Source organism: Teleopsis dalmanni, chromosome 1, assembly GCF_002237135.1.
Source record: "Teleopsis dalmanni isolate 2A chromosome 1, ASM223713v2, whole genome shotgun sequence".
In the NCBI taxonomy this organism is placed as follows: domain Eukaryota; kingdom Metazoa; phylum Arthropoda; class Insecta; order Diptera; family Diopsidae; genus Teleopsis; species Teleopsis dalmanni.
This window is the reverse complement of record NC_051846.1, coordinates 192336005-192363620: the sequence shown is the minus strand read 5'-3', so window position 1 is coordinate 192363620 and position 27616 is coordinate 192336005. Positions and strand designations below refer to the sequence as shown.

At 29.5% G+C, this 27616-nt stretch overlaps 7 protein-coding genes across 8 annotated transcripts; 4 read left to right on the top strand and 3 right to left on the bottom strand.

The window, feature by feature from the left end:
• Positions 1–876: 876 nt before the first annotated feature.
• LOC119672895 (organic solute transporter alpha-like protein) lies at positions 877–2383 on the bottom strand. The gene is made up of 5 exons (XM_038084064.1): positions 2149–2383; positions 1577–2058; positions 1351–1476; positions 1116–1242; positions 877–1053 (listed from the first exon to the last, which is right to left on the bottom strand). Exons 1-5 carry the CDS (start codon positions 2225–2227, stop codon positions 947–949), a joined length of 921 nt encoding a protein of 306 aa, XP_037939992.1. The 5' UTR covers positions 2228–2383; the 3' UTR covers positions 877–946.
• A 6573-nt stretch (positions 2384–8956) lies between these two features.
• Positions 8957–10361, top strand: LOC119672880 (protein ALP1-like). Its single transcript, XM_038084044.1, has 2 exons — positions 8957–9376; positions 9439–10361. Exons 1-2 carry the CDS (start codon positions 9063–9065, stop codon positions 10355–10357), a joined length of 1233 nt encoding a protein of 410 aa, XP_037939972.1. The 5' UTR covers positions 8957–9062; the 3' UTR covers positions 10358–10361.
• Positions 10362–11640: 1279 nt separating this feature from the next.
• LOC119670972 (abscission/NoCut checkpoint regulator-like) lies at positions 11641–13402 on the top strand. Its single transcript, XM_038081435.1, has 4 exons — positions 11641–11854; positions 11950–12197; positions 12265–12748; positions 12815–13402. Exons 1-4 carry the CDS (start codon positions 11807–11809, stop codon positions 13094–13096), a joined length of 1062 nt encoding a protein of 353 aa, XP_037937363.1. The 5' UTR covers positions 11641–11806; the 3' UTR covers positions 13097–13402.
• Positions 13403–15703: 2301 nt separating this feature from the next.
• Positions 15704–17468, top strand: LOC119672869. The gene is made up of 4 exons (XM_038084033.1): positions 15704–15979; positions 16088–16275; positions 16340–16697; positions 16921–17468. The coding sequence occupies exons 1-4, from the start codon at positions 15932–15934 to the stop codon at positions 17161–17163; spliced, it is 837 nt and encodes a 278-aa protein (XP_037939961.1). The 5' UTR covers positions 15704–15931; the 3' UTR covers positions 17164–17468.
• Positions 17469–20824: 3356 nt separating this feature from the next.
• LOC119670971 (glycosyltransferase-like domain-containing protein 1-like) lies at positions 20825–22639 on the bottom strand. Of its 2 annotated transcripts, none has more exons than XM_038081434.1 (5): positions 22483–22639; positions 22342–22431; positions 22002–22284; positions 21399–21911; positions 20825–21335 (listed from the first exon to the last, which is right to left on the bottom strand). In XM_038081434.1, the coding sequence occupies exons 2-5, from the start codon at positions 22418–22420 to the stop codon at positions 21095–21097; spliced, it is 1116 nt and encodes a 371-aa protein (XP_037937362.1). In that variant the 5' UTR covers positions 22421–22431; positions 22483–22639; the 3' UTR covers positions 20825–21094. The 2 variants fall into 2 exon arrangements, with proteins under 2 accessions (XP_037937362.1, XP_037937361.1); XM_038081433.1 differs by having other exon boundaries at positions 22342–22423; positions 22483–22638.
• Positions 22640–23612: 973 nt separating this feature from the next.
• On the top strand, positions 23613–24509 carry LOC119672864 (glutaredoxin 3-like). The gene is made up of 4 exons (XM_038084021.1): positions 23613–23662; positions 23714–23870; positions 23928–24184; positions 24247–24509. The coding sequence occupies exons 1-4, from the start codon at positions 23613–23615 to the stop codon at positions 24422–24424; spliced, it is 642 nt and encodes a 213-aa protein (XP_037939949.1). The 3' UTR covers positions 24425–24509.
• A 691-nt stretch (positions 24510–25200) lies between these two features.
• Positions 25201–26428, bottom strand: LOC119672855 (CAAX prenyl protease 2-like). The gene is made up of 3 exons (XM_038084007.1): positions 25955–26428; positions 25665–25901; positions 25201–25589 (listed from the first exon to the last, which is right to left on the bottom strand). Exons 1-3 carry the CDS (start codon positions 26346–26348, stop codon positions 25315–25317), a joined length of 906 nt encoding a protein of 301 aa, XP_037939935.1. The 5' UTR covers positions 26349–26428; the 3' UTR covers positions 25201–25314.
• Positions 26429–27616: the final 1188 nt, after the last annotated feature.

Sequence of the window (27616 nt, the reverse complement as noted above, 5' to 3'; positions counted from 1 at the left end):
TTTGACATAATCCCAATCAAAATGATTTGTTAATCAAAGATTGTAGCCAAAGATCTAATCCTTATATTGGACTCATTCATTTTATATGCCATCTTTATAATGTGACACTCCAATATATCTAAAATGTTTCCGATGATAACTTAAAATTAATTTGTTTGAATGTTTATGAAGTAAAAATTCAACTTCTATTATTCCAGAAGATTGAAAAAAAGTTCAATCATTGGGTTTATAGCTACCTCAACTTGATCATCTACTGAATTTATCATGCATACTAGAGCTTTCTTTTAAGTCTTGCCCCTAACAATGAAAACACAATGGTTAATCAGTGAAAATGTTTTTATTGTTTTTTGAAGTATTTTCATGATGATCAACACATTTTTCGATTGATTTTCAAACATTCAATGGAACAAATTTTCGAAAGAGTTTTGCCACTCTATCTTTGAAATCAGGGTTTGAATGTCTCGACAACCTGTTCAGGCGTAAAAAAAAAACAAGAAAAATTCAGGTGCCAAGTCGTGACTATATTACCCATCAATTCGACGTCTTAGGTATTCAAAAACTCCTTTATTTAAGTTGATATGTGGATTCAAACCATCTTTAACGGTTGGTTTTTCTTAATTCTAGGAAGATACGACAAACAAATTGTTATGTACTACTCAGAATTGACCGTTTTAGATTGTTTAAGTGGTACACTTGCGACATGACCAGTTTTTCTATAAAAAGCCGTTACGAACATGTATATATAGTCGTACTCGTATACCAATTTTTGTTATAGTTGCGCATTGCCATGATTCGCCTAGTACTTGTGAAATAAATTAAGGGATTAAGGGATTAAATTAATTTTTTTTTTTTATTTGTCTAAAAAGTATTCTCGATTTTATTTGTTTATAAAACAATATCACATGTTTAAGAAATTAAACTATTAAATACTATCAAATTAAAGCATTTAAGTATCATTAACTTTCGTAGCGATTTGCACTGGAATTTTGTAAGCGCTTTGTGCTAACAGAGACACGAGCACCATTTCTGCCAAAATCAAGAGATTTATTATTGCTGAAATACAAAAACAAAATGGTAATAAATGTATCAAAAGAACCTCTAAATCACATCCTTACTTTGTTTGTATACTGTATGGTTGATGGGGTAAGGTCCACCCATAATAACGCCATCCAATTGGCTATGCAAAATTAAATACTGTAGTTTACCCAGCATCAAAATCAGCTGCAGAGAAAACATTTTCTTCTACAAAAAATAAAAATAAAAAAAAATTAAAGCATAAATTCGTATTTAGTAAGGGCAATAGTACAAAAAAAAATATATATATATATTGAAGTAATTGTGTTATCGTACCATTAAACCATATTCAGCATGAACGCTGTTCACCATTCGCACTGTGATGTTGAGCGCCCAAAGCCCAATCAATATCGAGCATATAATGAATGGTATGAAATAGATTGCAACATTTGTGTATAGTTCCTGCAGATTAAAAAAACAGAAGAACAAATGTGTACGATGTTTGCACAGAATCTAGCAGAAAAATCAACACAATTTGCGTTTAATTGTAGTACTGGCTTACCCGTTCCTTATAGTAGATGCCATTCAATACGAGCATAATACTTCCTTGCACAAAAGGCATTTGCCAGACCATGTAGCGCAGAATGCAGAGTTTCGCTTTCGTTGGTATCACAGCCGGTAAGCACATGCAACAGCAGCAACACGGTGGCGTATTGATAGCTACAGCAGCTCCATCTGTTTCCTTAACATAGTTCACTTCATTGTCAACATAGCGGAAGCATAAGCGCTGAAAAACTAGTGCGCCCACAGTGAAAGATAAATGCATGACGGTGTGACAGATGAGCCACGCCTTTGGCACGAGTATTGTTACTACAGCAGCTACGGACACAATCGGATATAGGGAACACATCGTAATCGATAGATGCAGCAGTGGCTTAGTCAGACGCTGACGTAGTTTCGCGACCGTCGTACAAAAAATGGCAATATTCAAAATTAAGAGCAATGACGAAATGAAAATCGAAAGCGTTATGAAGGGTGTGAGATCTGTAAATATAAAAAATTAAGGTAAAACGTTACGTACATCTGTAATATACATAGGGAAAAAAAACAAAAAGAATTATGTAAATAACTCACGTGTGTAATATTCGGTCATGGTTGGATGCTGGTATATGCTGGGCACTGTGAAATTATCGACATCCTCCGACACTTCCATTTTGTATTTTTTTCGAAAAAAATTAAATTGTTTTAAAAAGGTTTATTATGTGGACGGAATTACTTTATTGCAGTAATTGTAAATGGAAAGATTGCAAATGAGTGCCTTCCGTAATGTACACTAAACCCAATTGAAAACCATCTTTCGTACTTTGACTTATCTGCGAAGAAACAAAAAAAATTATTATTGAAAAACAAAATTTTTAATTATTTTTTATCTAAAATTTTATTATACTACATGAGATAATAAATTTTATCTTTAAGCTACTTGCTTTAAGGGACAAAACTGCTGAATCGCCTACATTGTACGTATGAGTCAAATAAGTTAAAAATAATGTGGTTAGATAAGCCCAGATCTAAGTAATTAACACAGAAAGATAAGAATATCTACGTAGAATACATGGAACTTAAGCCCTATATAAACATTATAAGTAAAAACAACACTGAATTAATTATCTTAAAAATCGTTTACGCAGAAATAAATTGTTTTTAGATATTTGACATCATTTGCACACTTTTGTTTACGATAACGATTTGTGTACTTTTCAATTAAAAATATTATCTGTATGGAATGGAAATCGAATGACTGGGTAAAATAGAAAGGTTCAAGAGAAAACAAGACCTACATTAGTTGCTTTGCAAAAAGTATTAAGCCGAGTCGTTGTGGAAATTATTGAAATATTTATTTCACAGTCTAATGTGGTGAACCTGTGTCTACAAAAAATTTCCTACTTTCACATGTTTGTCAATTAGACGAATACCTTTTCTTAGCATATAAGAATATCTCTATAGTTTACTGATGTTTTAAATAAAATGTCGCTATTTCATAACGAAATCCGACCCAAGCAATCTCGCTTCTAATAACGTAGAATTTTTTTTACCGTTTCTGGGAATATAGATCTCTTCTAAATTATTAACTTTTTGGATATTCCCCAAATCAGTATCTATATTAGTAGCCACAAAATATTTCATCCAATACCCGTACATCAGCCGATATTTACCGGTTGAGCAGTGTTATAAATATAGGCATGTGCGGTGTATTTCGCCTTTCAGTAAATGTTTTCAATGAAATTTCCTTATCATAAATATTTGTTTATGTATTTAACTAATCATAAAACACAAATTTTTTTGCAACTTAAAATTTAAGCTCAGCTTACTATAAGAATCCTGATGTACTAGTGAAGTAGGCTGATTTACTGGCTAATGAAATTAAACTGGACTAAGTACACTGTTACCAACTTATAGAATACTCTACATTTTAATTTTGATATTTTACACAGAATATATACATATATACTCATCTGTCATATGATCCACATCATGAACAAGGTTATCTCACAGTTTATTCTAATGGAATTAACTTGAAGCTGGTTTTTTCGATGGATATGCTCTGCACACCAACTTTTGAATAAATAGATTATTATTCTCATTGTTATTATGTTTCGTAAAAATTCAATATAAAGAAGCAACCAAAAAACGAAGAATCACGTAGAAACTTTGTACGAAGTAAACAAAAACCAACACGATTAGTCATCGTTTCTAATTTGATAGGCACGAGTTCTAAGCCTGGCACTTGCAGTCCAACAAATTATATACGAACTATAAACTAATTAAATAAAAATTCGAATATTTGCTAAAGATCACTGATGATGAGTAGTTAGCAATACTCCTCGAAACAGCGTTATGTGGTTTGCCAAATTTCAATAAATTAATTAAAATTTATGTTGTTGTTGCTTCATTACTGTTCAAACATTTCAAACTTTCTCTTCAGTTCCTCTTTAGTTAACTTATCATAAGACGTGTCAAATTAGACTATAATAATTTAAAAAACAACATTCTATATATAATATATAGAACAAAATCAGTTGTTCTTGAAAACTAATTGCTATTTTTGAACGATAAGTAACAAGAATTGTTCATTAATATAAGAACGATGTTATGTAGAGTGTCATGGGCTAGTTTTGAGCAAAATTGTTGTTGTTTTCAATTATTTTTCGGGCATTCGGAGGATCTTCGGTCTTCTTGGTTGAGTTTTCTTGAACGGAACGGGCAGAATGTATGACAGAGTTTAACTTCAGTGATCCGCAAAGAAATACACAAGAAAAATAAAAAAAAAAGATGTATATATGAAACTCTTATCGGAAGCGGCGTGAAGTTGTTAATATATAAATTTATACTCTGGAACAGTGTTTTATACCATAACAACTATCAAGTATTTTAAATAAAGAAAAAATATTATATAAAAAAACCGAATTTTTTTTGAGACGTATGTCCATCTCTAGTGCCTTTGCTTTACCGCAGAATATGTTACATTATTAACCACAAAGGAAACCAAATGAAGTGTTTAAAGAAATTCAAATATTACTAACTAAATTATAAATACGAAATTAAACAATAGAAAAGAGTAACATCCAACAATTTTTATATTTCAATAATATATATCAAATGAACGTTTTTTTTTAATATCAATAAATCAATTATCGAATGCATTGAATGTGATAAAATCAAACTGATACCTGGGACAGCAACGGCGACGGCAACAGTAGCAATGGCGCGAACGTTAACAACAATAAGGCATAAATTGCCAGAATAGCAATAATAACTAAATGAATTACTTAGTGCATTAATTATCTACCTACTTAGTTTTTTTTGAAGTATTATTTAATTTTCTAAGAATATCCATTATAGTTAAATATAATTAATTGAAGTATGTTAAATGAATACTGTTATCTATTACATTAATTATTTATTTACTTAGTTTTTTTTGAAAGTACTCCGAGTTAAGTTTCTTTTATATAATAATTAAGACCAGGTTTACCAGCGTATACCAGGTTTTGTACTGAACCCTGGTATACGCTGAGTATACCCCGGCCGCGGTAGAGGCCGGAAAGGTCGTTACAGTGTTAATGTATTTTATTAAAAACTAAATTTACAAATTAACACGATATTCTGTTTAGTATCTAAGATCTTTGAACTTCATGACTACGAAGCTACGTGATGTTTCATATTAAAATTTTTGTGAAATGAATTTTCGTTTTTACTGAACTTTTTTTTTATTTTTATGTTATTTTATTGACTCAAATATATTTTAATTGAAATAATTAAAATTCTTTAATGATCTAAATTCTTCTATTAAAATTTTATAATTAATTAAATTAATTTATATAAAGTATGAAATGTGTAAAGAAATTTTATTTTTTTATCTAAACATAATTTTGTGCTATTTTTGAATGATTTGTGAGATGATTATTAAGTTGTGTGTTTAAACAATAAAAATGTCTAATCTGAAGCACAATTAACACCGAGACGATACGTTTGTTTACCTTGGCATTTAGCACCTCCATTGGCCATTCAGCGCCACAGTTCATTCATGAAAGTGAAAGCGCTTCCGAAGCAGCAATGAAGAAATGCACGATTTTTCGCAATTTTTGCAAATTAAGGGACATAAATAAAATATGAAGTCTAGAAATTATTTTCCATAATATTTTTCTTCATATTTATTAAAATAGTTTTTTTTTATAAATTGTGTAAAATTACTTGGAAGACTTTTGATTTGCTTGTTTACACGCTGCATTCCAAGTAACTGCCAGTTTTGAGCAAAGTTTTGTATACTCTAAGTACACTGCAAAACGAAGGAAAAACGAGTAAAATTTTATATGGAAATAATTGTAAATTTACACTGAAACGCAAACTCAGAGTTTATTTACATGTTTAAAAAGACTGTGGAGGTTAAGTGGAACCAACAGAAATATTTACTGAATAAATATTATGCAATTCTGAGATAACATTTAAATGCAAATTGTTTATATGAATTTGATGGATATTTAAACGCAAATAAAAAGTGAAAATATTAATTTTAATTTGAATTAAAAATAAATGTTTTTCAGAAACTGATTTGCTTACTATAATTATTTATTTTGAGCAGGACTTAAAATTTTTTTTTAGGTAACTAATTAATTAAAAAATACATCATTTTATAAGTATAAATACATATTCCATTTATTATATCCATTATTTTTCCATTGCTCTAGAAGATGACAATTTGATTATAATATTAATTATTATATTCATTGTTTTATAATTGTATGCAAAAGAATATATTGTGAGGATTTCTTTTAATAGTTTTATGGTTTCAAATTGATAAGAAGGAAATGTATTTTAAGCCATTGAGACAAATATTTTTTAATTGGTTATTTCCATTATGGTATTAATAATAAAAAAGTTTTTGAGCGATTCGTTGTTATGAAAAAAACAGAGAGGCAAAAATATATTGTGAAATTACACATTTTCATACTTTTCTCACATAATAAAGGCTGTTTCTGACGAATATCATAATTAATGTTGACTTTTAAGAGTCGATTCAAAGAAATTTTCAAAAAAATCTCCTAAGAAATCTTCAAATAGCTTTAATGTTTCCATAAAAATGTTCTTCGGGTTGTTAGTTTAAAAGCACACGCCACATCCATATGCCTAGGGACAATATACTCATCGAACACTCACATTAATAACACAAACTGACAATGTTTTTATAAAAGACCAACAATTTTAATAAAAAAAAAAATAGTACGACTTACATTGTGACCGAAAAGTTTTCGGAAATTCTCATTTAAAATTCGCGCGCTGTATATTTTTCGATATTTTAAGTTTATGTAGTTTGGCAGCACTGTCCTTAATTACTATGCCAAACATGAGCGCGATCTGTCAGACAGTTCGTTTACGGCAGCTGTTGAAACCAGTTCACCTCAGTAGTGCGTTGCGAAAAAAACAATGGAAAAAAATATTGAACAAAGAGTTTGCATCAAATTTTGTTTTTCGAACGAAATTTCGTGTGCAGAATCGTTGCGAATGCTACAAAAGGCTTATGGGGAATCAGTTTTATCGAAAACTCAAGTTTATGAGTGGTACAAAGCCTTTCAGGACTGTCGTACGACCGTCGAAGACATGCCGCGTTCTGGACGACCTTCGACCTCTACCACCGACGAAAACATTGAAAAGGCAAAGGAAATCGTGTTCAAAAATCCTCATGTGAGTGTTAGAGAGATAGCACGAGAGCTAGGCATCGGTCGTGAGATGGCTCGTTTGATTTTGGTGGACAATTTGTGTATGCGACGTGTCAACGCCCGGCTTGTTCCGATTCACCTCAATTTGTTCAACATTATCAACGATTTTAAGGCCAAACATTCAATAAATACCATCGAACAGCCACCGTATTCACCTGATCTTGCACCGTGTGACTTTTTCCTGTTTCCCAACCTCAAATTACCACTCAGAGGAACGCGTTTTGAATCCATAGAAGACGTAAAACAGAATTCGCAGAGGGAACTCAAAGCCATACCGGAAAGCGCCTATAAAATGTTTTGATGATTGGAAGAAACGTTGGCATTTGTGTATCGCTTCTAATGGAGCATATTTTGAATGAGATAAAATAAATATTGATGAAGATTAAGAATTTTGCGTTTTATTTAAAATTTTCCGGAAACTTTTCGGTCACAACACAACTTTATTAAGCAAAATACACAATTTCTTCTTCATTTTTGCTTTCAAGGTTTAAAAAATGAACTAAAACGGGCTTTGATAAAATAAATTTTGAACAAAAATTCAAGTGAGATAGTAAAAATAATGACTTTTGGTCTTTTAAAAACTTTTGACTATATGAAACGGCTTTATATTTGTAAGATACCTGTGTAATTATCCTGATAGTTTCCGGCCATTTAATGCCAATTTCTTTATTAAATTATTACTTATGAAATAAAACTAATCGAGAAAAAATATTATTAGCATGTCAATACCTTTCTCTTGCTTAGAGTAAGGATTATGAGTAAGTAATAAGTTATCTGCTATATTTTTAACTGGTAAGGTTATAGAACTGAATATGTTCATGTTAAAAAATATTTTATTTTAAAATTCACAACTACGTAAATTCGTAAAACTTTCGAAATTAAATTTCTACAGTAAACTTATATAAATTTTCAAAATATTTTTTTTGTTCGTGAAAAATAATTTACAACATATGTGCTGTGATCTTGTTATGAACTAAAACAAAATATAATTAAATCACTATTTAAATTATCAAACTATTATTAAAATTAGTGCTAATAAAAACTTGTCTTATATAAATATTTTTCTAACATTCAATATAGATGTATTATATTAATATTTAATTTATATAAATATATAATTAATATTGTTATTAATTTAACAATTTACATTTGATTAATAATGATTAATTTAAATATATTAACATACAAAATATTTCTTTTACTATGAATATTAAAAATTAATACAGCGGCTAACTGAAAGTCAACAATTCATAGAACATAGATGTAGTAAACATGAATTGTGATGAAAAACGAACGTAAATATTTTAATTTTCAACTATATTAACTATATTAATAAATTAATTAATTAATAATAAATACTAATAAAATAGACTAATAAAACATATTTCTATACAAAAGTATATTTTGAGTGTGAATTCTCGTGCCAAATTTCAATTAATATAAATAAGCGAACTATCGCAAAACACAATCAAAGCGAGAAAAAAATTTTGACAGTTGACAGTTGAATGTTGATAGTTCATTTGTTTACATGTTGAGCGTCATATGTTAAGGTTTTGCAAAGTGAATAAATAAACATTGAATTGAACTCAAAGTAATAATTTATTATATTAATAATAATATGTATAATAAATCAACGTATAATTTTCAAATGGTCGCTTAATATAAATATCAAAAAGTTTTAACGTAAATAAAGATTTTTGCATGGTTTATTGACATTTACTTGTTTGTTGCTTGGCGCCTATATTTACTTGTACAAAAAATACAAATTAAATAAATATGGATAAAAAAATGAAATTCTTAATTGGCATAACTAAAATTTTTGATACAACTTTCAAAATACATGATGCCTATTTAAAATCCAATAGAAGAAGATGGTGGGTGCAGCCAGTCAATCTAAATCGTGACACTGATGGTTTTTATGAAACTGTGACAAAATCATTAATTGAAAATAATAATGAAGAGTTCTTTAAAAAAACCAAAATGACAGTAGAAAAGTTTAATACATTGCTGCATTTGTTAGAAGATCGATTAGAGCATTATTCGCAAAGAAAACCAATAGAACCATCTCTTCGTTTATCGTTAACCCTGATGTATGTATTGATTAAATAATTTATATAAACCTAAATAAAATATAATTTTTATTATTTCGTAGTTTCTTGGCTAGTGGATGTAGCGTTCAAGAATTGGCCTTAAATCACAAACTTGGGTTGTCTACTGCCCGTAAAATTATTTATGAAACTTGCAATATCATTTGGGAGGAACTGAATAATACTTTTATGTCTCCACCGAGTGCTCATGAGCTAAAAATTATAGCAGATGAAATATATGATGCTACTGGAGTTCCAAATTGTTTAGGAGCACTTGATGGAAAATATATTACAATTGTGTGCCCTGCGGAAAGTGAAAATGTTAATTTGAAATATAGTAAAGCGGTTAGTCATATCCTTTTGGCAGCATGTGATCATAATTATGCCTTCACATTTGTGGATATTGAAAGATATGGTAATAAACAGGATGATGGCATATTTACAAGAAATGGATTTGGTAGTGAGATTTTCAATGAAACATTTCAAATTCCAGATAACAGTAATTTGCCATATACTGATGTCCCATTTCCCTATTTCTTTGCTGCGAATAATACTTTTCCGCTACGAAAACACATAATGCGACCTTTTCCAGGAAATAACTTAAGTGAAGATAGAAGTAATTTCAATAAAAAATTATCTGCAGCTACGGAACGAATCGAGAACGCATTTGGAATTTTAGTTCACCGTTGGCGTATTCTTGAAAAACCGATACAATGTTTACCTAAAAACATTGATAAAATTGTTTTGGCAACAGTTGTTTTACATAATTTCTTAATACTTGAGAAGGATGATTTATATTTTACAACGGATTTGGTAGATCACGTGGAAAATGGAACTCATATTAAGGGTACTTGGAGAGAAACAACACCACTACCATCTCAAACTACAATGCCACAGCGAAGCACTTCTTGTGCTTTTCATTTACGAAATATTTTAAAAAGTTATTTAACTACAACTGAACCCTTTGACTTTGTAGTCTGTTAAACTTGATAAATAAAAATTATTGTTAAAGAAATTAAGAAAATTAAAGACATTATTTTAATTAACTTTAAACATTTATTCTAAAAAAAAATTTCTCCAAAATGAGTTGCTTACGACATTTATTTGGTATATTAATTTTCATTATTATTATGTAGACAATATTATTTTATATTACTTATGCCTACTCATGTACAAAGAATAATTAATAATTATTAATAGTTTTGTATTAAGATTGCTTATACTTAGTAATAAATCAAAATAAAATCAAAAATTAAAATAAAACTCGACTTGTCTGTATTTGAAGTATAGACTGGATTATAAAACTAATCCTTAATCTTGTGGCCAATTAAATTTACTAGACGTAGCCAATAAGTTGACAAACAAATAAATATTGTATTGATTTATATTGTATTGATATATACTTATCTTATAATAAAAAACAAGTCATCAAATTGGAAGATGGTTTCAACTGCTGCACAGGATTGCTTGCAAATACAAAGGTTCATACCTTTGCAATCGCCTTGTATTTAAAAAGCCAACTCCAATGTATCATTTTTTCATTATTAAACATTACTTCGGTCATAATGTTAAAGAAAAAACATTGCCCCAATTAACTATGCCCATGATTGTATGGTGAGTTTATTCTAAAATAAAAAATTAAGCGAAATAAATAAACGGCTTAAGCTTAAGATCAACGAATAGGAGAAATTTTAGTATTTCTCCCAGTTTCTATTTATAACTATAGATTTTAAAACATATACATATATTTTTCTTAAAAATATATATATTTTTCTTTAAAATGTATATATATATATTTCTCCTAAAAATACATATTTACAACCCTAAATATTCCTAAAGGTTTTAATTGTAAATTTTATGTATATAAGTTTTTAAAATACATTTGTAAAGGCTCAAGGTTTTTACTATTATTTATATAAAAAAACTATTAATTAAACTTTGAAGGAACAATAATAACTTTTTATTTAATAATAAATTAAATGTGCATTTGTAATAAAGTATGAAAACACAAAAAAAAATTCTGTTGTAAGTTTTATTTTCCAGTTCTAATAAAATCTCTGTCTCTAGTGTATTGTACACAAAAAGGAATTACACCTATATTTACATTTATAATTCATTAATTATATTATAAATTCTAAATTTTTATTTAATTGGATAAATGATATACTATTTTTAAACAATCCCAAACCCGGCAACAAAATTGTGGAGAGTCTGTACGCTGTCATAACAGTAAAGTCTACAAAATTCACTTGTCGAAAAAAAAACAGCTGATGTGGGCCACTTTGTTGTGGAAGATTAAGAACTTTTTGTGTACATTGAACTTTATTGCAAAAAAAAATTCTCACATTTATGCATTTTATTAGCAATTTTATGAATTTAAACACGAATCTTTAAACCATTTGTTATTAAGTTTTGTAATAAAATAAATTTAAAATGTCTTGTTTTGGGTGTAGCAAAAAATATGGAATGTTTACTAAAGAGGTACAATAAAATGAAAATTTATATGCGTACGAATTTTAAAAAATCCTTAATTATATTTAAAAAAATAATTAACAATATTTTTTTTAATAATATAGTATGGCTGCCCAAATTGTGGTTATTCGTATTGTGCAAAATGTCTAAAACGTCCAATGGCAGTTCCACGGCAAGGTGGTAAAGTTCTTAATGTCTGCCTAATATGCTACGATAAACTCTCGAAGTTGCAGGCAACAGAAAAAGTTATCGATTGTGAGGCATTACCCGGCACTATAGTCACCAAACCATTGTTGAGTCAACAAAAATCTGAAACTGGAATTGCTGCTGTCGCTGCTGATTCATTGTTTGAGTAAGATAATGAACTAAAAAAACATTGATAAATTTATATTTACATTAACTTATTGCCTTTATAACAGAATCGACTTGCCACCCGATGCATTAGGTGAGATATTAGCACCAAGCGTGTCGACTGCTAAAACAGAAACACATTCCAACACAAATACCTCAGAGATAGATGAAAATCTTGATAGTGTAATCACTAAACGTTTAAAAGATTTGAAAACTGTAGATAATTTAAGTTCAGATGATGAAATACGCGCTCGGCTTACAAATCTAAGTGGCATGCCACATAATAAAAACTACGATAAAAAAGATTTACTGTTGCAGACTGACCAAAGAACTGAACAAGAAAAAATAAATGATTTATTAGAAAACTTCTTAGGTGAAAGTGCAGTTGATCAGCGCATATCAAATGAACGTAAAGACGCTATATCTGATATTGAAAGACGTTTGCGTGCCTTACGAGATGCACCAGTTGAGAGTACACAATCGACAAACACTAATACACCTAGCGACAATGAGGAAAATGTTGAAGATGTTATTAAAAGTATAGTTGCTAAGGTATTATTAAATTAACTATCATTATATATCCTATAAATGCTTGTTTTTATTTATTATTAATATTAGTATGTAGCTGAAGCGAATTTACCAGAAACAAGTTCTGATTTAAATGAAGAACTCATGCTGAATAACTCTGGCGAAAAAACTGATATGAAACCTACTGAAACGGAAGAATTACCTTGGTGTATTATTTGCAATGAGGATGCTGTCTACCGTTGTAAAGGCTGCGAGGGTGATTTGTTTTGTAGACAATGTTATCATGAATGTCATGATGATGATGAAGAGTATCGTCAGCATCCTAAGGAAGATTACTCTGCTCCACCAAAATTTAAGGAAAATCATTTTTGAGCTTATTAAGTTTTTATAGTGTAATATTTTATTTTATATTTATTGTTGTTAAATATTTCAAAAATATTTATTTTAATAATTTTTTATATGTATATTTTGTAGTAAATTTAAATGTTTATGCGTACGTGTCTACAAACAACGAAATTTACGAACTTCTGCAAAGCAGTATAGCCAGTATTTAAATAAACACATCATACTCACCATGTACCATGTACCTTATAAATAGGGAACATGCATAATATTAATTTGTTTATATAATTGGCAAATAAAAATAATTAAAACTCCTATGAATGTTGTTTTTGTTACGAAAAATATTGACTATAAGCATATACTTGATCATCCTTTTTGAATGCAATGTAATGTAATGATATTAATAGCCTTGCAAGGGAGCTAACATCAGCGAGATCGTTTAGATACATGGACTTAAATCACTTCAAGGTTGTCCTGCAACAAGGTTCAGACAGGCTCCCGTCTAACATTTTTTAGGAAGAACGCCGACTCCCTCATGCAGATCTATTGCTTAACAGTTACTTGTCACGCTTAAACATATCTATCTCTTGCTCCATTTAATGTGACAAAAAGTTTTTTTTCTACTTACAGACTTAAATGATGTTCTATCAAATTAGATTATTCTTATATTATTAGATTATTATTAGCAAAAATATTTTTGTTCTATATGATTGTTGTTTTTTTTTTTGTGATATATACTAGCAATAAATACAAATCTAACATTATTTTCTAAAATATAAGAAATTTTTCTTATTGTTTTAAACTAATTTTTATTTAAATCATTGCTTATATTTTGTAAACCTTAAGGAATTAATAAACAAATTTGATAAAACATTCCATCATCATCAACAGCTAAATCAGCATTTTTCTCATTCATCAATTTTGTTCACTAACATAAACAAATTGAAAAAATCTACTGATTTTTACGATTGTTTATTTTAACAGTTTATGTTGAAATCAAATTTTTTTTTATTTGAAGTTATTTAATTCATGGAAATTTTTCCTTTGTTTCATCATCAGACGTAATTCTCTGTATGATCAAATTCTATACATACATATACGTATAGTTTTGCTGATATAAACCTATCATTTCTTAAAAATAGTTAACATAAACTAAATTAACATAAGCTCTATCAACATAAGTCTGTTTAACATAAGACAACTTAACATAAAACCGTAAAACATAAGACAGCTTAGCATAAAAAAGATTAACATAAGACAGTTTAACATAAGACGACTTAATTTAAGACAACTGAACATAAGACAGCTCAACAAAAGACAGCTTACCATAACACAGCTTAACATAAGACAGCTTAGCATAAGAAAGATTAACATAAGACAGCTTATATCTTAAGATATATACAAAATTTAACAGAAATAAGCAAAGTTAACGATAATTTATTTCAGTTAATAGAAAATCACATAAACTAACAAAAAAGATGCATAAATTAACACAGATTAGTGAATTTAACATTAATTCATATAAGTTATGTTAACAGAAGCTCATGTTAGTTAACAGAAAATCATATAGCAGTAAATTACAGTAGAATTATAACAGAAATTAAAATTAACAGAAATTGTTATACTCTTAAGTTTACATTAATGTAATATAAATATAATGTCGTTTTCGATTCGAAAATCTAGATTCAATCTGGAGTTATTCCCGATCCGTCAAATTTTATTGCCCAAACGTGACGTTAGTAGGCATTTATTTATAAAGCCCTCGTATTCTGTTATTCTTAGTATTATTATGTTGAGCCTTTTCCGAGTTAGTACATCTGGGCAATTTTACTCTTTGATAGTTGGAGGTTTCTGCAGAGTACCATGATTATTCAACGACTGATGTAATATCTGCGTACCGCCTCGTGCGGTTAGTGATTACTCTGAGATTAGATAGTGCTAAGTAGGGGAGACTGTCGAGTTTCGCTTATAGTTTCAGGGCTCTGTCCACAGATACAATAGAGTCAAGGTGATCAATCACCAACTCAGGTATACACGCAAACATACATACATGTATATAGGTATATATTATAAATACATATGTCGATTCGAATCATACTTTATTTGTGAACTAATATGAAGCAGTTGTTAATTTCAGGGTAATCTTGCTACTCTGGCAAAATATCTAGAGTGTTGTAAATTAATCTCAAGTGTTATACATTTTGCCAATCGAAAAGAAAAATGGCACTAAAAGTTAATCTTAATTAAAAAAATTATCGAAAACGTGATAACACAGATTCTATTGTAATTTAATGGATTGTGAGCAGGCACTTTTACGAAGGACGAATAAGGACTATCGAGATTTATCAATTGAAAATAAACATTGCATTAAAAATGAATCTTGATTAAAAATAGTACCCTAGATTTACTAATTAAAAACGGGATAACATAGATTCTATTATAATTTAATGGATTGTAAACAGGCACTTTTACGAAGGACGAATGAGGACTATTAATATCTGTTAACCGAAAAGCATCTATATCTTTGAAGTACATCAACTTAAAAACCTAAAAATAAAATCAATCTTTATTATAGATGTATAAAGCTCACGAAAGACATTACTTTCAAATATATTTCGTTCAAGTAATGCAAATTAAATGAATTTAATTTGCAAACTTCCACATGGTCAACCTAAAAACCTCCATGCATAACTGCTGTTGCGCTAACACCCCGAAAATAGTACGGCGCGCAAGATGGTCGTTCGCTTGAGGTGCGTAGTTGGAAGTTAATCAGTTTGATTTTGAAGTTGGGATTGAGTGCTTGGCTTAGAAATTTTTTTAAAGTTTAAATTGTGCTTGTGAAAATCCTTAAAGAAAAAAATAAATATGTATTGTTATATCTGCAGCAAGAAATTTGGCATCTTTTGCAAAGTCGTGAGTATAATTAAATATTAAATTAATAACATAATATTAACATACTAATTTAAATTAAATTATTTAAATTCTTTATATAAAATTTTTTTTAAATAATTATACCTCTAGTTTAATTGTTCCTATTGCAAACATTATTTTTGTGTTAATTGCTTGAGTAGCAATCCTCCACCTGTTTGCTTCGTTTGCTATGACAAGCTCACTAATTCACCAGTTGCTAAAGCTGAGAATGTCCAGAGTGAAGAGCAACCAGCAACAACAACTGCATCCAGCCCAACTGGTGTTCAAACAACTATTACGTTAGTGACTTCATAATCTCATATAATATTTCAGAATTATAAATAATTGTGTACCTCCAAATAGTTCTACCAAGCGCAGCTATTGTGCTACTACACCAAGCGAATTCGAATATATCGATCGTGCATTTTCCGATCGTCTTAAGGCAATATTTTTCGGTATAGCTGATACTACACCACCTTCACATTATCAACGCCAACAGGAGGAAAAAGTTAATAAACTGATGCAACACTATCAGCGCGTTAAACAACTTAAACGTTCCGCCATGGAACGTGCCCCACAGTTATTGCAACTACCCTGTTTTGAGTCAACATTGAACGCTCTGAGAGATATGCATATTGATAGTGACTCTTCAGATTCGTCGGATTCGTCAACTGAAAATGATTTTAGTTCAAAACAAATTTTTGAGCTAATTGCATCAAAGGTTTGTTTATTTCTTTGTACGAGTATACAAATTAGAATAACTTGTGAATATAGTAAAAACTCTTTTGAGAACTATCTTTTTGTTCGACCAGTAGCGGTTTATGTTGTTCCAATAATTTGTAAAAAAAATTTGTCTCTCCTGAAGGTGTGTCTATTCATTAAGCGAGTTTTCACACTATATACTATATACAGTTACTAATATTATCTAATACTTTAATTTCAAGTATGTGGCTGGATCTCCGCCAAATAAGATGCCCAAAATGGTACATATGATACGACGTTCAGAATTTAAGGAAGAACTACTCTTTTCCACTATAAGCTCTGGGGAAAATCAAGATTGTAACGTTGAAAAGCCGAACGAGGGATGCGAAGATGTTCATTTTGGAATCGTTTCCAATGACTCTATTACTGAAGAAGAAAAAGGGCCTGAAAAAATCGATGTCGATGATGATAAGATCATGGAGTAAAATTTTTTTCTATTGAAATTTACAAGCCAGAAATGTAAAACGCACTTTTTTAAAAACACATTTTTATATTTATAACATTATTGCACTAGCATACATACATATACATATATATCTTATAAACATATGTTCTATATATTGGATTACACGGGTTTAATAAATTAACAAGAAACCTATTTTAAACAGAAGTTGAGATTTTTTTTTATAAAAATGTGTGGATGTGTGTACGTAAAGCAACAGTTTTTATATATTTTTATCCGTATATGGCAAAGTATAGTATATATTCAGCTTATTCTTAGTTTTATATATCAAAAAGTTTGCCTAAATGTAGAATTTTTTATTTAACATTGGTCACATATACATATGTTTTGTTAACTTTTGCCTAAACTCTTTTCTTAATATATTATATATTTTAACTAAACAATATTATTTAATTATATTAAACATGGATTATATATATAATATAACAAAACATTTACTAGGAAGGAATTAACTACAATTTTAAATCATTTTTATTGTTTATGAGCAATATGTACTTTATTTGCAACTTAAGTATGTAAAGAATGTTATCTTATTGATCGTTTATATAAGACTAATACACGCTTCTATATAGAGACTCATTAGGGGGGATTTTGAAAACTAATTTAAAGTGAAAAATCCGAATTATAATAGGATAATCTTATATAGGTTGAGGAATCCCAAAATCGGCTACCACCCCTTATACTATATGTCATACTGTCATAATCTGTCGTATTCTAATTCCATATCTACGTAAACTTAGTAGTATAATTTTTTTTTAGATTATTCTTTATAAAAAGGATTGTAACGGTTCAAATTTTAGTGTGTATTGAATATATATATATACGATTTAATTTGAGTTAACAGTGATAGAGCAAAACTAAGAAATATTGAAAAATATGCTTCATGATTATTCAGTGATTGATCTAAGATCTGCGTACCTCCCCGTGCGGAGAGTGATTTCTCTAAGATTAGATAGTGCTAAGTAGGATAGCCTGTCAGTTTTCGCATATAACTTCAGGGCTCTGTCCTTTATGTATTTTTTGATCGGATCTATTCTCAGGTCTCTTAGCATGTCGTTTGTGCAGATGTGCCAAGGCACTTCGAAGAACATTGAAAAAGAAATAGTTAAAATGATTATTATTTCATATTTTTTTCATTCAATTTTATCAGAGCTGATATATTGACAACTTTATATTAACTATTGAAATAGATAGGGCCATGTTATGTAGAGTGTCATGGGCTCGTCAAAATTATCTCTTTTGGGCTTTGACGAAAATGCATATTATGCAGAGTTTCACAGAAATTCTAATAATTTGCTTCTTAAAGACACAAATGTTTACATATATTACTAAATAACACTGCTTTGCCTAAGTGACGAGACACAAATAGCCTTGGAACCCCTGACCAAATTTGAGAACCGACATATTATTTTTCTCACACTCTCAATTTTTAAATTTGCATTGAAAACAACAATAATTTTGCTCATAACTAGCCCATGACACTCTACATAACATGGCCCATAGTAGGACAGGGTAAAAAGAACTGTCAATTTTATTATAGCGATATAAAACTCATAAATACTTAGACCAACAATAGACAAATAATACTATTTAGTTTGCGATCTTTACCTTAAATAAAAAAAAAACAAAAAACACTAAAACTTAAAAAAACAGGTTTTTAGGGAAGCACGTTTTTAACGGTTTGTCAGACTGTTCATCGGTAAGGATAAAAAACTTTGGTAAATTACCTAAATTCAACGGAAAGGAATAAATTTTTGCCCATATTTTGTCTTAAGGTTTCTGGCGGGGAATGTCGTAGTAAAATGGCAAAAAATCGCTAACCGTGGACAGCGAAGGTATGTCTGCTGAACTGTGATTGAAACCGACCAACCATGCCTTGCAGGGATTGTTTTTTAGGTAGAATCTTATGCTTTATTAAGGATTAAATTGGTTTGAAACTTTTCAAAATGGAATGCCCAAACAGGATTGAGTTCGTATATTTAATATTTGGGAAATGTTATTTGATTTTATAATATAAATATAAAAAAGGAAGCTCTACCTTCACTAAAATCAACCAATCAAAACATGTGAAGCAATTTATAAAATAAGCAAACTTAGTAAGAAAAATTTTAATTTAGAATAATTGTTTAATTATGATTGGACGAAACACAGTTGAATAAAATTTGTGTCAGTAAGTCAGACCTAGTATGGTCTTATTTATTCTAACAACATAGTATTATGTCTATTCAAAACAATATAACAATTTACCATTTTAATAAAAAAAAATTTTATTAACTATAACTTATTACGGTCTATATGTCTACGTTTGGCTAGAACTAGGCTTAAGTTTTCGGGGGCCTTATTCTTTACTGTCTCTGCTTGGTTCTAGCTTGACCTTCTCTCCACTACCCACTATTACGAAGTTTTGTGGATTTAAAACTGTTTTTTTAGCTAATTGCGAGGAACGCGTTCCTCCCTCCACCACAACTAACTAACTAACTATAAGTTATTACTGGTTTAATGTAGTGTGGCTTTTATTCGAATTGATGAAATATTCAAATATCATTAAATAATTTGAACTGTTTGTTATTCATATTCGCCAAATGGATTCAATAACAATTGATTTGAATAATAGCAGCGATACACTTGTTAAATGTCACATTTTTAAGAGACCTACCTAATGGAGTCAATATTTTTTAAAATTTAATAGAGGACTTTCTTTGTTTCTTGATTAGATATTAAAGTAGTTCAATAACACTTCAAATTATAAAAAAAGACTAACAAAATTAGGTTACTTCTGTAAAATTAAAATATAGAATATACAAATGCTATTTAATCTCACATAATATTCAACACTAAATTTAGTTTATATTAGAAACCAATTATAAAGTCTTTTGAATTTGTTAATCGATCTGGGTTTTCATACATTTTTTAATTCTCTTTTTTGTAAAATAATTCAACATTTAGGACGTGTGCGAGTTAGGCTAAGTTGATGCTAAACCAAATGGGATTTTTTGCACTGCACACATTTAGCCATTTATCAACACGTATCGACATCACTACATTATCGGCACAACTTAGAATTTCCCTCATTTAGAACGCAACTTAACCTAACTCGCACACGACCTTAGTATAGACAATAGAATAAAGAGGATGATGACAGATATAGTTTTAGTAATATTAATTTATGTTAGATCATGATTCTGTTAATGACTCTCAATGAGAATTGAAATTTAGAGTATAATAAAAAATATTAAACTTTGAATTATTTAACAAAAAAGGGAATATATAAGAAACCAATTATTGGAAAACTAAAAGCATAGATGAAATTCTCATACTTTATATAAAAAAATTTGCTTTAAGCAGAATGTCTTCAGATGTATATTTACATTAGCAACAAAAGTGGTATTCACAAACTCAAGTAACCACCGGGGTAACACAGTAACATAGCGACAACAACAAAATACATACATTCAAACGATGTATTCATTCCTGCCGCTTCGCACTGTTACTAAACAACTCCGTCGCCGATCTCGTTACTTGAGAATGGAAATACCAGTGATATAATTAATTATGTATTTGAAAATAAAAACAAAAAATTTGTTTAAACTATACAAAAACAAATAAAAATAACAAATATGGGATTGTTTTGTCTGACTGCTGCCCTGCAGCTATTTTTTTTAATTATGTTTAAAATCATGCTATTTCCGAGTTCAAAACTATGGTATATCAAATAACATTAGGGTTTGTAAATATATCTATATAATGCCAACTAACTGTATTTTATGTTACATACTCAAGTTGCAACCAATAAATATTAATAATTTACCAAATATTTTGTTATTATATATAAATTCGTTTTTAACGGACACTTGTACTTAAAACAGAAATGTTTGGATAGTCATTGGATACGCCTATATGCGTAACTTCTCTAGATATTTGGGTACTAAACGTTGTGCGGAATATATATCAAAAGTAAAATATTCAAAAAACTTATCACGTTGCCTACGAAACACATCGGGATTCCGACACCAATTATATAACATTTTAATAAGTTGATTAGATGTATTGTAAAGATTTTCACTAGGATATATTTCAGGATATACCAACTTGTTAGGTGCAATAGGCATACAACCGCAATAAGTAGCTTCCAACCTAAAAAAAAATAAAAATAAAAATTTTATTATAATTTTTTTAAGATTAGTACACAAATCTTACATAGCAACACCATAAAATTCATGTCCAGCTGTTGATACAACTACATCACCCGCCATTAGTGCCTTAACATAGTTTTCTTTTGACAGATAACCAAAGTTAACCAATTTTGTGCCCAACTTTTCTTGTATTCCCTCAAATGCTTCTGGCATCGCGTTATATGTTTCTCCACAAATCGTCACCTTAAACTCCACTTTACGTTTATTTAATTCCAATAACACTTCAACTAGTAATTTTGGATTTTTATCATGCTCCCAACGATGTGGCCATATAATATGTAAACAGTCTTTATCATTTTCCATCGTAGGCAAAGTCATTTTACCTCCAATCATGAAACGCTTATTAGGAAATGAATGAAATTTTATGGGATAGTATATAACTTCGCATTTCTTCTCAATCTTATCACGTAAGTTTTTTAATTTCAAGTCAGGTTGTATGCTTAAAAATGATTGTATGTTATCAAGAAATGAAGTGCGATTAAAATTAGAATTAAAAATGCAACAATCGGCAGCGAGACTGTAATAGAGATAATAATATGAATATTTAATCTTCCTATATAATATTTAATATTTAACGGACGTTATACGAGTATCAACGCCAGCTTACCAAGTAAGTATCTGATTTAAACCATATTGTACATCACGTTCCTTTACGTCACGAACTGGATAGACCAATTGATTTTCATGAAAATAAACAAGTTTTCTGCAATCGCCTAAATCGGGTCGTGTGCCTATTAGCTCAGCTAAATTTATTACAGAACTAGTGAAAAGAACTCTGTACATGTGATCTGTTGGTATTATTTGAGAAAAGTATAATGCACTTGTGCGTGCACGCCAATGCCATTTCTTTGCCGGCAGTGTGAAAAGGTCATATTCCGGCACACTTAAACCTGAGAAAATACATGTTATTAAAAAACTTTGTTGTAAGAAAACTCTATTTATATTACATTCTGTCAGCGTTTCTATTAATTGTTTATGGCTGCCACCGAAAAACGGTTCTATTATTAATATTGATGGTTTTGACATTATCTAGAAAACTTATTTAATATTAGTTTAATATTTAATAAGAAAAAATTAAATGGGATTACCTCAATTTCTACCTCATCGTGTGTTTATTGATACTGGATACATGAGTATTTACTTTACGTGCGGAAATGTCTTGGTATTTTTTTCAACATTCACAATAGATATTCAAAATTCTTATGTTTACGAATATATCTCAACAAGGGGAATTATTATATATTGTTCTATACACATTAACATTAAGGTTACTTTTACTAATAGATAATTGTAGTAATGTGCATAAATCTACTTGGTAACTTCGGCGAAACTCCTCAACCGAAGACATCCTATGTAATGTGGAACCCTAGATAAGCAATAACGTACCTATAGCAAGCGTGAAACATGCAGCACGTATGAAAACGTATATGTGACATATATGGCATGTATGATCAAAAATGTAGCGACATAATTGGGCTTTTTAAAACCATTTATTGATATGAACTGGCTATGACAAAGGTTGGGTTGAGATATTTGACTAACTGTACCCCGTGTAAACCTAGTGATTCTTAGAGTCAAAAGTTATCCCAATAAATTAGTATTTCAAAATATTTTAAAAAGTCCGAGTGCCTTTATTATTCTATTTCTTTCTATCTATATAAATAAAATCTATTTAAATAAAGAAATCAAATATACTGTTACGTAATCGCCTGCGTGATTATTCGTATCTCAGGATTTTGTAAAAAATGAAACGAACTTTAGAGAATTGGAGAAACTATACTTATATATTTTGTGTAATACAAAGAACTAGTATTTATTAGGAGTCAATTTAATAAAAACACAGCGTCACACCAAACAAATTTCCAAACTAACTTTTTATAAAAATTAATAATTGACGTAATGTTTAAATAATATTTAAACATTTCGTTGCTACTCTGATGAAATTCGTAACAATACTCAAATATTTAAATATTTAAAATTTAATACATATATAAAAATATTTTGTATTAGTTTTTTTTGTCGAATTGTTAAATAAAAGGGAAAAATTGAGTTTTATAAAAAGTAACACTTTTCTCAAATAAAGTAAAATTCACAATAGTTTATATTTCTCTTAAGAGTGTGCAATACTTTTCACCTTCACTTTCACAACTAACCACAAAACATTAATCACAAAATTTTTAGTTTTTCTATCTAAATTATAGTGATAAATTAATTGGATATGTCTGTAATAAATATTAAAACTGCTGAAGAATACAATAATGCAATAAAGTAAGTCACAATGTATCAGTGAAGAGTAATTAATAATATTGTTGATTGCAGCGAGGACAAAGTTTCAGTTGTGCTCTTCTCTGCCGACTGGGCCGAACAATGTAAACAAGTATCTGAAGTGCTAGAGGAATTAGCCAAAATTTTAAAGCAGCTACAATTCTACAGTCTAAATGCAGAAAAATATGCTGAAATATCATTGAAGCATCAAGTAAATCCTTGCGCTAATCACGAATTCATATTGATGATAACGTCTTTGTTTTGTTAGATTGATGCTGTGCCGACTATTATATTCTTCAAAGCGGGAACAGCAGTAGACCGTGTGGATGGTGTAGATATAGCAGCTTTGACAACGAAATGTAAAAAGCTTGGAGCAAATAATAGTAGTAATTCAGGTGAAACGTTAGAGGAACGTTTAAAATCATTAATAAATCATGCGCCAGTAATGATCTTCATGAAAGGTGATCGAAATGCACCACGTTGTGGTTTTTCGAGAACATTAATTGAAATAGTAAATAAAGTCGGGTAAGCGATTAAATAATAAAACGTTAATAGTATAAATTATGTAATATTTATATTGATTTTAGTATTCCATATGAAACTTTCGATATTCTGACCGATGAAGAAGTACGTCAAGGCTTAAAAACATACTCCGATTGGCCTACATATCCACAAGTTTATGTTAAGGGTGAACTAATTGGTGGCTTGGATATTGTAAAAGAATTGCAAGCAAACAATGAGCTAGAAAGCTCGCTTAAGGGTTGAATCTTTTTAAGATATAAATTGATCTTTGAACTCTGCGAAAAAAATAAATAAAGTACATAGCTTGTATACTTTTTACTAAATTGTATATTGTGTATATTAATTCTACATTTATTGTATATATAAAGCTTTTAAGTGGATTTCATACGAATCCTTATAGTTTATTTTAAGAAAGAAGCGTTCTCAAATATTTAGGATACTAACTTTAACATCGACTGTTTTAAATTGCTTTTTTAATTATTAGACAGTTACAAATATTCCCATCACTCTATATTCTTCCGGTGTCAAATGATAACAAAAGATATACAGGATGTCGTCAATATTTTATTTTACCTTTGTTGTTGTAACTCGCGGAATATCTATATAGCAGAAAACGGTAGCAATTATAAACGCTATAAAAGGTTAAGGATGTAATTAAGTGAGAAGAAGGGTTTAAGAAACGACTGGTTTTATGTTTCCGAGCCACTCTTCAATTACGACGACAAAACGTCGCTCACCACACACAACAGGAACTATAGAAGTAGGTGTGTGTTATGTATATTTAAGCATGTTGTTATTGTAGATAGCAAGGATCTGCTTATTTAGTTTCTTTTGAAACCATTAAACTAGCAAAAGTTCTAATTATAGTTGCTTACTATTATTATTATCTTAGAATCTCTCTTAACATTATCTAGCTTTGCATATAATACCATTAATAATTTCTCATATTTGGAAACACTGTTAAAGATTGCTAATTTAAAAGTGATAGGAAGAATTGATTGCTTAATATAAAAATCATATTTTTAAATATTTAACAAATTAATATATTTCTTCTTTGTTCATCTAATATACAATGTATTGCTTAAGTTAGTTTATTTTTAATTATTAATTGTTTAAAGCATTTTGTGCAGTCATTATTTGCGAGTTGGTGGCCAGTACAAACAATTTGAATAAAATTCTGGCGCTGTCGCTATAGGTAGTAATATACACCAACCAAAGAATCCAACCAAATATATAATGATTAATATGACACGTTTAAAAACGTGTTGTTGCCACAAATCTTGTAAATCAGGTACACCCATGTGGTTACAGAATGCATGCACAAGAAATGGCGCAACGATATGTCCTGTTCGTGCGAATAAATAAGCTGAATAGAAGCCAAAAACTGTTGTATATGTTAGCTGAAACACTTTAAAAAAAAGAATATATACATATATATATATTATTATTAATAAAACTTAAATTTTATACAAATTTCACTAACCTGATATTAATATGGCTGTTTTTAATTCCATGCCTAGTCCTAAACGCTCTCCAATGTGATGTACATGGGCAGTACCAAAAAATAATGGAGTTATGAACACTGCTTGCATGGGTGTGAAACTTTGTAAAATTAGTGGCATCATACAGCCACGATAAACAAATTCCTCACTTAATGGCGCAACTACATGATTTCGCCACCAAATTAAGTTCGACACATTACTTTTCCAGTAGTTCAAATCTAATAAAAATAAAAAAAAACTATAAAACTACTTTATATAAAATAACACTTACCAATAAATATACGCAAAGTTTCGTTTTGCATTTGAACACAGATTGGTCCCAAAAATAGGAGCAATGTTAGTAAAAAAGGCACGACAATAGCTTGCCATAATCCAGCCAAACGTATACCTAATATTTGAAGAAAATTTACTTCTTCCAATAATTCGTTGGATGAAAATGCGTAAACAAAGACTGGTGCTATCAACATTACAACAAAAACACTGCAGAATCTTTTTTTAACGGTGGTAGGGTGATCGCGATTATGTTTGTTGTTCCAAACGTACAGACTGGCTACATAAATGAGTGAAAGTCCGAAACAGCATGACACTGAAGTCCATGGTGATATGTGCGTTTGTCCAACTGTACTTGTCATATTCGTTTGCTTATTTCTCAATTTTAAATTCATTTTAAAAAATATAAATTGTAAAAGTCTTTAAATTCTTGAACCCACAAAAAGTGAAAGTTTCTTATAAAAATATCAAAACAATTATCAGATGTTTTTGACAGTTGTTATATTGCTAAGCAAACTATTGTGAATATTTAAATTGCTAGCGGTTAGTGATGCAAGATTTTTAATAAACAACTAATTGATATGCATTGCTAAGGACGAGGAACTTGCACGTATCTAATTGGATATATATATTTAAAAAGTTCAAGAATCTATATATATAAAAATTTTATTAATTAAAGAGTGGGATATATGGTAATAAATTGAGAGTATAGCATTCAATATCTAAGCATCACGGTGGACAAACGATTCACATGGCTTTCAAATGTTCAACTGAAAAGCCATTCAAAAATGAAAATCTCAATGATAAGAACAGGAAGCTGATATATAATCAAATAATTCGAACTTCACTTCTACATGGGTGTGTTCAACAAGGCTCTAACACTATTATACGCCAGTTGGAAAGTGCACAAAACTAGGCTCTGAGAAGACTTTTCAAGGTGTCATGGTACATTAGGACGAATGACATCCTTAGGGACTTCAAGATTAATTCGACCAAAAAATATATAAAGAACAGAGCCCTAAAACTATTTACGAAAACTGACATCTTACCAATACTGCATTATCGAATCTTAGAATGGTTATGGGCTTCTCGGTGGGGTATGTACATCTGCTGTCAGTTATTGCTTAATCTGATGAAGTGAAAAACAATAATCCAGTCAAGGCGTAGAGAGGGGTTACGAAGAAGTCTCACAGTTAGTTACAGAGTAAAGGTGCTCAAGTCCACTGACGCAACTAGCCTCAACATAATTAATTAAATTTAATATCTTACTTACTATCGTTAAATATCTTCAAACTCTAAAAATTTTTATTTATTGTTGTAAAATAATCAGCTAATTATTATTTGTACCCTTTCAATCATTTCTGTGAGAAAAATTAATATCAACAAAATTATTGTGCTGATTGTGGTTAGCCTGTAACAGTTTTTGACTTAAACTACCCACCTTTTTATTACGAATTATAACAACATACATTTAAAGTAATGTAGTCTGTACATATATCGACAAATTTTTAAAAACGTGCAATGCTAAACGATACACTAGAAACACACTAGAAATACACTAGAAATAGTGGTACTAGTATTTTACTGAGAATATGTGCATGATATATATGGATTTAAAATTAATAATTTTGTTTGTGTGCAAAGTTTAAAAAGAGCATAATGC